Raw genomic sequence first — 10,446 nt, forward strand, 5'->3', positions numbered from 1 at the left:
GGAGTTGTGACGACGCCGGTGGTGCAGGACGGAGGAGCTGCGATTCTGAGCTGCGCTGCGAGGAAGAAAGCGTTCGATGTGGATAAGGGAGGGGCGCCTGCTATTGCTGGCCACATGATCGCGATCAATCGCCTGGCTTGCATCAGAGCGGCGCAACGCTTCGGCCAGCAGTCCGGCTGCAAACGTTTTCCTTAGGATAAACTCCTTGCGCCTTTACCCTGAAGATTGCACGCTACAAATGTCATGTGCATTTTTCAGTGACCATGGTATATCTGAATCTTGATTTCATTCTAAAGAGAAGAATTTTTTGTCCAAGCTGGCCATGTAGATTCTGTTTTGCCATAACGTAGAGCAGATGACACTTGACAGCAAGATCGAGAGCAAGCGCCCCGGAATTCAATCAACTGTTCCATCAGCGGCGATCGCCGGGATGGTAAGCGTGGAATCGTTTCATGTGGCGGGGAGCTAGCCGAGCGGCAGTTGACTTGCCGAGACTTGATAGTTGGAAAGCAATGCGTGGTTCCGACGACACAAGTTTAGTCAGATCATCCCGGGCTATAAAAGAATGCGTTCCACGCCTTGCACCATCACACCATCACGATCGAGCACTCGCAACAGCTTCACTCAACTCGCAGTGAAGATCACCTAGAGACCGACTAGCAGTGATCGATGGCGTCCGTCCGGCGCCCGTGCGCGGTGGCGCTGCTCGCCTGCGCCGCCGCATTCCTCGTGACGGTCGGTGCCCAGCCGAAGGACAACCCCATTTTATCGGACCCCAATGTGGTCCCCATCTACATGAGCCCCGGCGCGCAGCCCACCGTGGTGAGCTGCTACAACCAGAGCAGCCCGTCGCAGGCCCCAGAGTGCATGATCCCGGTGCGCCGCTGCCCCGCCGGCTGCCGCGACCTCTGCTACGTGCACTGCCCCAGCTGCAAGCTCGTCTGCAGTAAGAGCACAGCACACATACACGTCCATGTTTTTTGCATTCATTTCGCAGTTGAGGTTACTGATCGACTGTGTGCTTGATGCATCATTGGAACCCAACAGTGTGTGAACTGGCCGGCACGGAGTGCTACGACCCGCGCTTCGTGGGTGGCGACGGCAACAAGTTCCTCTTCCACGGCCGCAGGGACGCCGACTTCTGCCTGCTCTCCGACGCCAACCTGCACATCAACGCGCACTTCATCGGCAAGCGCAACGTGAAGGCGGCGCGTGACTTCACATGGGTGCAGGCGCTCGGCATCCGCTTCGGTGGCCACCGCCTCTACCTCGGCGTCAAGAGGACGGTCACCTGGGACAACGCCGTCGACCGCCTCGTCATCACCTTCGACGGCGTGCCCGTCGAGCTGGACGCGGCGCCGGCCGCCAGCTGGAGCCCGGCCTCCGCGCCCGCGCTGTCCGTCTTCCGCATCGGCGCGGCCAACGGCGTGGTGGTGCGCCTCGACGGCCGGTTCCGCATCGTCGCCAACGCGGTGCCGGTGACTGAGGAGGACTCGAGGGTCCACGACTACGGCCTCACCGCCGACGACAGCCTCGCGCACCTCAACGTCGCGTTCAAGTTCAACTCCATCAGCGCCGACGTGCACGGCGTGCTCGGCCAGACCTACCGCCCGGACTACGTCAGCGCCGGGGTTGACATGGGCGCCAAGATCCCGGTGATGGGGGGTGCCGCAAAGTACCAGGTGTCGGACATCTTCGGGACGGACTGCGAGGTGGCGCGCTTCGCCGGAGAGGACGTCGTCCGCGTCGGGGCGGTCGACATGATCGACGAGCCGGCCGACACCATGTGCGGCAGCGGCAAGGGCAGCGCCGGGCTGGTCTGCAAGAAGTGAAGTACGAGTATTGCGAGCTGATTTTGCTTCATTACCCTCGTAAGTGTGCCCATACACGTCTACGTGCTCGCTGCTGCTACACCACGTTATTGGTAGTAGCTCCGCATTTGCTTTCCAAATAAATCACCTGCTGGTGATGATGTCGTGTCTTGTGTGTTAGTCAAACGATCGTCGTGTAGGGCAACGTTGGAAATCCAGGCGTTGCTCGGCGTGCCAGGCTAGGATAGGATCGGCAGGGCATGATCCGAAGATCGAAGTTCATATGCATGTCGAGTCGAGCCCATCTTAGCTGCTTTTTCCCCCTCAATGTATTTTTTCAAATATAATGATTGAGCAATCAAGTTTGTTTTTCATGTTATATTACATGTGTGAGATACAGTTTTCCATTGAGCTACATCGGAAGGTGGATCGGGATTCCTTACCGTGCCTTGAAACAAACGCCACGTACCTGCCAATGTGTCGCCCCTTTTAGCTCGTCCCTTCCCTTTGCGCGCCACTCAGCTTCATCGGCAATCACAGCTAGCTCCGCCTCCGCGTGATCATATTCCTTGCGTCGCCTTGCTCCAAGCGGCAGAGCTACAGACAGAGGCAGTGCAATATAAACAACGTCATCTCGCGGATGTCTCTGTGGGCTGCCATATCAGGACAGGAGCAGCGATGGCGGGCGGGCAGCCGGAGGAGAGCCAGCAACCGCAGCTTGTTCGTGTTCGGCGGCAGCGCCCTGGCCACCATGAGCCACCGACGCAACCACCGGCGCCGCGCAAGATAAGGAGAAAGCGGCGTGGCCGCCGCCTTCGCAGCCTCGTCTTGCTGCTCGGTCTCCTCGCCTTCCTCCTCTACCTGCGGAGGCACCGCCGTAGGCGGCGCCGACGGAGTCACGCCGGCGGGCGGGTCGTCGCCATCGTCGCGGAGTAGGGCCAAGGCTCCGTCGCGCGTCAAGGACGATAAGCTGCCGCACAAGATTTTCGTGAGTCATGACGTGCCCGACCCCGCACCTTGACATTCGATTGCGTGCGTTCGTCAATCTGGAGTTCGTGCACACAAGGATTGGATCGTCCGACATCCATGGGAATCGATCGGTTCGTATAAATTTCCAGTTTATCTCATCGTGTGCCTTTTTCCTCCAACATTGCTCTACGCTCTACGGTGCAATGCACGCGGCGTTTCTGCCGGTGGAGCTTTGTTCAAGGAGACGCGTATTTTTGTGGGTTTAAATTGCTATATCATGTTGCAGTTTCTTTCTGCTCTCAGACATGTAAGTTGGCCCATGCCATGGCGGCAGGGGCGAGTGGTATGCTGCGTACGGCTTCCGGTCGCTGTGGCAGGAGTCTGCCATGACTCTGTATCTGTCCAGGTCGCCAGCAATTATGGCCAGTTCTTTTGAGCTGTGTTGTAAAAATAAGCTCTTGTGCAAATAAGCCTCACATAAGGGCATGTGAAGATAAGCCCTAAATAATAAGGCAGGCCAGTTCCTTTCAGAGCCTGTTTTTTCATGTCGGCGATGAAAAGTTTGTAATGCTCTTGGACCCTATTGTTGTCAGATTAAATGATATTAGAGTTATTTTTATCGTATTGATGCCTATATGAATATAAATTTGACTTTCAAACACCACAACATGTTATCTATCTACTATCTACTATCTTTATAAAAGAAAGAGAGGGACAGATCCAAGCAATTATATCCATCCATCTACATGATCTGATGGCTCATAATCCTTCCGTGTTTAACCAAGCCACAATTAAGCCACTTACGTACAGTCCATCGATCGCTAAAACAGAACGTTCCCACGACCTCTGGCCCCGCCCGCACGATCTCACGCCCTGCGTCGTTACTCCCGCACAACCTCGCGCCCCCGCGCCGTTCCTCCTGCAGCTTCAGATCGAGAAGGATGGATATATCATGAGCAACCATCGCCCCTTCTCTTCCTCCATGCGCCGCCGCTCCATCCTTCCCCTCCTCCTCGCGCCGCCCCTCTTTCTACCGTCACCACCCCCCATCGGCGCCCTCCGCAGCCTAGCTGAGCCCCTTCGCCCGTGGACGTGTTCCGGCGTCATCGCGCTACAGGTTGTCGTACCTCTGGAGGTGCGGGGTGGTGGTGGAGGCGAGAGGAGAGGTGCAGGATCTTGGCCTTGATGTCACCGATCTCGACGTGGGCGGTGTCTTGCTCGCGTCCGGGTGTCGGTGGTTTGTGCCGTCACCGTACGGTACCACCAACAAGGATGGCATCCGATGGCCTCTCCCTGAGAACCGTCTTTGCTTCGCCAATGTATCCCACATGCGCCCAATGTTGAGGGTGTGATTCCCAGTGAGAAGGACCGCCGTCAGGCCGCAATGGACTTCACACCTCCCATTTTCTACTGTTCACGGATGCACGTACTGTTACCTAGAGCAGAAAGCATATAGAGATTATATTAGTATAGATGTATAGAAGTCATGATGATGGACTAAGATAATTCTGTTGCACAATACTATGCACTGAGATTCAGTCATGGCATTTTTTGTCAGTATAGCATGGACATGATAGAGACTGATCAAATAAATGGCACTTGATTTCATCTACTTATATTCTTCAGGGCATGTATGCAAGCGGTGCATGGAAGCTGATACTTGCAATCTGTTTGCGGAATCTGGCAGTGTTCAGTCCAAGAATGAGAATCATGTGATTGCTTGTAAGTGCTAATTGCATGCGCGTAGGACGATGCATCATTGTCCAGTCCAGGTGCGTGATTTGTTTCAGGCCATCTTTTTTTCTGCTTCCTGTCCTGCTCTTGGCATGTTCCATTTGGCAATACATCAGATCTTTTTTTAGAGTCAGGTCACTTCAGTTCTTGCAACTCCAGCTGGTATTCATGAACTTTTTGTTCCTGTATTGTTTTCTTAGATCGACTAGAACAAATTCATATTATTATGTTCCTTCAAATTCGATAAAGATTATTTTCTTATGCAGCTTGTTTAGGCATCAGCGTCTCTACTGCTATCTGGGATTGGAGGAAAGGCAGCTCGAAAAACTAAAGCACTAATGAAGCAACAAGTGGAAGTCCAATTCAGAAAGAAGTAGTTTGTTCTATATACTAGATTGGACAATGTTTTTCTGCTGGAAGTCTATTGCTGAATCTTAAATCAAGAGGAAGCTATCTAACTTTCTTCTTAAGGAGCCGGGAAGTTTCGCCAAACCACTACAGTGGGCAAGAGATCAGCTAATTCATTTGAGGTAACACACCAGGCCTGGATTAACATGCCAACTTTCTTGTGATTTGCCTACAGTTAGATGAATTTACCATCAGTTTAGTGTACATAATATATGGACAAGTCAGGTTGCCAAAATTTAATCTGGCATAAGCATGCGTATAAATTTGTTTGCTTAATAGTAACTTGAATCTAAAATTATAAAAGTATGTTTGTAGTTCAGACGTGCTTTGCGTATTCAAAATTTTGTTTTTTAACAAGACATGCATTGCACTTGCAAGCTTACTTGTCTTTGATAGAACAACAAACTGATTTTAGATGCTAAAATAAACACTAAACACTACTTCCTCATGGCGACTATGTGTAAAAAGACGAGGAGATCCCGACTATTGATGTGAAGCCAGGGTGGAAAAAGGGCACGAAGATCACCTTCCTAGAAGGAAGGATCTGATTTTTTCCAGTGCAGATATGTGTTTCGAAAAGTTATTGGGATGTAATTTTTATAACACTAGAGTCTATGAAGTTATATTTCCAGATATTTCACTTTTTGCATAAGCTGAGGCACCATTTTATTTTAAAATATTTTCTGAAGTAAAATTTGTGAATAAACTGCATGATGTTTCATGTGTGTGAATTGCACTTTAGCTACAACACTGAGATAACAAGGTGCATAGGATATGAATGGTTATGGCTTGTGGGGTCAGCCGGGGAGGCGACGGCGACGGGGAGCAGCGGCACATTGGCGGACAGCAACACATGTGTAGCACACAGCGGCAGCGGCTGCACGGCCACGACGGACAAGCAACAACGCGAAGCAGGGGCAGGTGGTGGTAAGAATAAGTATCACTTGTCATGTTTAACTCATGGCCAACAAAGAGTAAGTATCACTTGAAACTCACTACATGAAGAATACTGCTGTGACGATTATATACATATATGTTCCACTTGGTTGCTCAGGTAGTATTAATTTCTAATTTCTTATCACTTCCTTTTCTTGCAGTCAAGTTTTGAAACTGGGCTTTGATGAGAAGTTCATTCGTATATGGGAATTCTATCTTGTATACTCTGCCTCTGGTTTGAAGTCATGAGTAGCTAGAGATTACCTGGTACGGATGCATATATGTGTGCTCTTTGTATAGGTTTACCTGCATTATTCCTATTTCCTAAACAAATGTAAGTCATATACTCACTCTGCCCTCTGGTCTTCAAAAAACATCTTTCTGGAAACTGTTTGGTGGTTTCCAATGCAGACTATAAAATTTAAGTTGATGTTGCTTTCTACAATTATGTTAATCTCAGCCATAAGATTCTGAGATCAGTCGACAACAGATCTTTGAGTAAAAAGTAGTAAATTAGAACCTTTGGTGAACTTGCAGAAAACAAGCTTTCATCGTTTGAGATTGTAAATGACTTGAGACAAACCTGGGTCCTTTACATTCTCATTTGATAACTTTGAATCTTTACGTCTTTTGTATATATTTCAGCATATTTTGTATCAACTGATAACTTTGAATCTTTGCGTCTTTCGTCAGATCATGCTTACTGTTGGATTTGCACATGAATAACTAAAAGCGCCATGACATTACGTATTTCCTTCATTTTAGCCATTAAACTCATCTATCGAGTGTTAATTTAGTATGATTTCTTGTCCTGAGTGTATATTCATCTTAGTTAGAAAGGTCTTTGAGTGGCTTTGGTCATCCTAAATTTTGTGTGGATTCTTTTTCCAGTCCTGTTTAGCTTTGCCTAACAATAATTATTATAGCCCTTGATGTGCACATGCCCAATTTCCCCATATTGTATAGTTTCCCATTCTATAATAGCAACCTTTCTGCACTGCTAAGATGTAAGCGCGACTACATGTTTAACTCATGTTTAATATTGTCAGAACTAAGCATATGGTAGAGAAAGGGTTGCTTGCATGCCATCCATGTCATAGAGAAATTGTAGAATTCCCTCTCCCCATTTCCTTACCATGAATATAACGCTTTATTGACCTGTTTTTAGCTTCTAGATGTTCTGCAACTATGTACACAATAGATACTGTCTGTCTGAACTGTAATTCCACTCCATGAGAAGCTGAGATAAAGTAAGAACGAGGCAAAGAAATTCCGACTCTTCCTGCTCGCAGGTGGGGCCTGCTATGACTCCCAATGGGTGGTATCACTGCAACTGTCGATCCTTCAAATTTTGACAATAACAAGTAGCCTCAATCCAAGAAGAAAACTAATTCAATTCTCCCAAGACTGCTATTTTTTGGGTTTCTTTGTTCCAACTTTGCATTGACACCACTTGGACAATGTTTGTGTTCCTTTGCTTTTCATCATGAAAATAAACATTCTGAAATCTTCATAGGGTATTTGATTCCATTTTTACTATACAATAGAGTAAATAGGCTACGTCCTTACATTCTCCGCGGAGAAGTTATCCAGCCAGTCGGTTGCCATTGATTTGTGACATTTTTTATACGGTTGTGATTCCCGTGGTCTGCTTGTTATCGTCAAAAGATAATTGATGGGTTTTTACTTCTCCTTTTGTTTATAGAGAATTGGTCATCCTAGAGTATGAATTCAAAATTTAATACCCATATGAATTTGACATGGTTTGATTGAGACGTGCGTTGCATGTGCACGTTTACTAGTAATCAAACAAAAGGAAAATCATTGTCTGACATACGAATATCATTGTCTCACGTGCGAATACTTGAGAAGAAGACATAAATAGAGAAGATCTTTAAATTATTACATGGTTCTCCCAACAAAAGCATACACCCCTGAGCTAACTATTTTTTTTTTTGAAACGCAGTCCCTTAGAGCCCGATTCATTAAAAAAAGTCGAAGAGATTTGTTGGGTTGATAAACAGAAAACCGGGCGAAAACCGTCACAACTGACCTGCAAAAACAAGGCACATAGGACGACCTGGCAGCCCACACAAGAACGCACACACACCGCCGAGGAGAAAAGTGTCGTCGAGGTTGCAACTCGGCGTCATCGTCATCATGCTTTTGGAAATATGCCCTAGAGGCAATGATAAATTGGTTATTATTATATTTCCTTGTTCATGATAATCGTTTATTATCCATGCTAGAATTGTATTGATAGGAAACTCAGATACATGTGTGGATACATAGACAACACCATGTCCCTAGTAAGCCTCTAGTTGACTAGCTCGTTGATCAATAGATCGTTACGGTTTCCTGACCATGGACATTGGATGTCGTTGATAACGGGATCACATCATTGGGAGAATGATGTGATGGACAAGACCTAATCCTAAGCCTAGCACAAAGATCATGTAGTTCGTATGCTAAAGCTTTTCTAATGTCAAGTATCATTTCCTTAGACCATGAGATTGTGCAACTCCCGGATACCGTAGGAATACTTTGGGTGTGCCAAACGTCACAACGTAACTGGGTGGCTATAAAGGTACACTACAGGTATCTCTGAAAGTGTCTGTTGGGTTGGCACGAATCGAGACTGGGATTTGTCACTCCGTGTAAACGGAGAGGTATCTCTGGGCCCACTCGGTAGGACATCATCATAATATGCACAAAGTGACCAAGGAGTTGATCACGGGATGATGTGTTACGGAACGAGTAAAGAGACTTGCCAGTAACGAGATTGAACAAGGTATCGGGATATCGACGATCGAATCTCGGGCAAATACAATACCGCTAGACAAAGGGAATTGAATACGGGATTGATCGAATCATCGACATCGTGGTTCATCCGATGAGATCATCGTGGAACATGTGGGAACCAACATGGGTATCCAGATCCCGCTGTTGGTTATTGACCGGAGAACGTCTCGGTCATGTCTGCATGGTTCCCGAACCCGTAGGGTCTACACACTTAAGGTTCGATGACGCTAGGGTTATAAAGGAAGTTTGTATGTGGTTACCGAATGTTGTTCGGAGTCCCGGATGAGATCCCGGACGTCACGAGGAGTTCCGGAATGGTCCGGAGGTAAAGATTTATATATGGGAAGTCTCACCGGAAAAGTTTCGGATTTTATCGGTAACATACCGGGACCACCGGGAGGGTCCCGGGGGTCCACCAAGTGGGGCCACCAGCCCCGGAGGCTTGCATGGGCCAAGAGTGGGAAGGGACCAACCCCTGAGTGGGCTGGTGCGCCTCCCACAAGGCCCAAGGCGCAGCTAGGAGGAGAAGGGGAAACCCTGGGCGCAGATGGGCCTAAGGCCCACCCTAGGGCGCGCCCTCCTTCTCCCCCTCTTGGCCGCCCCCCTCCATCCCATCTAGGGCTGCCGCCCTAGGGGTGGGAACCCTAGAGGGGGCGCACCCTCCTCCCCTTCTCCTATAAATAGTGGGGGTTTTGGGCTGCCCAAGACACACGATTTGATCTCTCCCTGGCGCAGCCCTACCTCTCTCCTCCTCGTCTCTTGCGGTGTTTGGCGAAGCCCTGCTGGAGTACCACGCTCCTCCACCACCACCACGCCGTTGTGCTACTGCTGGATGGAGTCTTCCTCAACCTCTCCCTCTCTCCTTGCTGGATCAAGGCATGGAAGACGTCACCGGGCTGTACGTGTGTTGAACGCGGAGGTGCCGTCCGTTCGGCACTAGGATCTCCGGTGATTTGGATCACGACGAGTACGACTCCTTCAACCCGTTCTCTTGAACGCTTCCGCATAGCGATCTACAAGGGTATGTAGATGCACTCTCCTTCCCCTCGTTGCTGGTTTCTCCATAGATAGATCTTGGTGACACGTAGGAAAATTTTGAATTTCTGCTACGTTCCCCAACAGTGGCATCATGAGCTAGGTCTATTGCTTAGATTCTATGCACGAGTAGAACACAAAGTAGTTGTGGGCGTTGATTTTGTTCAATATGCTTACCGTTACTAGTCCAATCTTGATTCGGCGGCATTGTGGGATGAAGCGGCCCGGACCGACCTTACACGTACTCTTACGTGAGACTGGTTCCACCGACTGACATGCACTAGTTGCATAAGGTGGCTAGCGGGTGTCTGTCTCTCCCATTTTAGTCGGATCAGATTCGATGAAACGGGTCCTTATGAAGGGTAAATAGCAATTGGCATATCACATTGTGGTTTTTGCGTAGGTAAGAAACGTTCTTGCTAGAAACCCATAGCAGCCACGTAAAACATGCAAACAACAATTAGAGGACGTCTAACTTGTTTTTGCAGGGTATGCTATGTGATGTGATATGGCCAAGAAGAATGTGATGAATGATATGTGATGTATGAGATTGATCATGTTCTTATAATAGGAATCACGACTTGCATGTCGATGAGTATGACAACCGGCAGGAGCCATAGGAGTTGTCTTTATTTATTGTATGACCTGCGTGTCATTGAACAACGCCATGTAATTACTTTACTTTATTGCTAAACGTGTTAGCCATAGTAGTAGAAGTAATAGTTGGCGAGCAACTTCATGGAGACACGAT

The 10,446-nt window shown here is 48.2% G+C and overlaps 1 protein-coding gene across 1 annotated transcript; it reads left to right on the forward strand.

Annotated features, from left to right (window-relative positions):
• Nucleotides 1-570: 570 nt before the first annotated feature.
• LOC125538023 (uncharacterized) lies at nucleotides 571-2,190 on the forward strand. Its single transcript, XM_048701329.2, has 2 exons — nucleotides 571-946; nucleotides 1,048-2,190. The coding sequence occupies exons 1-2, from the start codon at nucleotides 670-672 to the stop codon at nucleotides 1,830-1,832; spliced, it is 1,062 nt and encodes a 353-aa protein (XP_048557286.2). The 5' UTR covers nucleotides 571-669; the 3' UTR covers nucleotides 1,833-2,190.
• Nucleotides 2,191-10,446: the final 8,256 nt, after the last annotated feature.

This window comes from Triticum urartu, chromosome 2A (assembly GCF_056163025.1).
Source record: "Triticum urartu cultivar PI428250 chromosome 2A, HENAU_Tu73, whole genome shotgun sequence".
NCBI classification, from domain to species: domain Eukaryota; kingdom Viridiplantae; phylum Streptophyta; class Magnoliopsida; order Poales; family Poaceae; genus Triticum; species Triticum urartu.

What these genes read in the sequence shown, in the direction of transcription:
- LOC125538023 (XM_048701329.2), top strand. Translation starts at nt 670, where the DNA reads ATGGCGTCCGTCCGGCGCCCGTGCGCGGTGGCGCTGCTCGCCTGCGCC. An exon ending in CAGCTGCAAGCTCGTCTGCA is followed by an intron (nt 947 to 1,047) that starts GTAAGAGCACAG and finishes GGAACCCAACAG; the next exon opens with TGTGTGAACTGGCCGGCACG.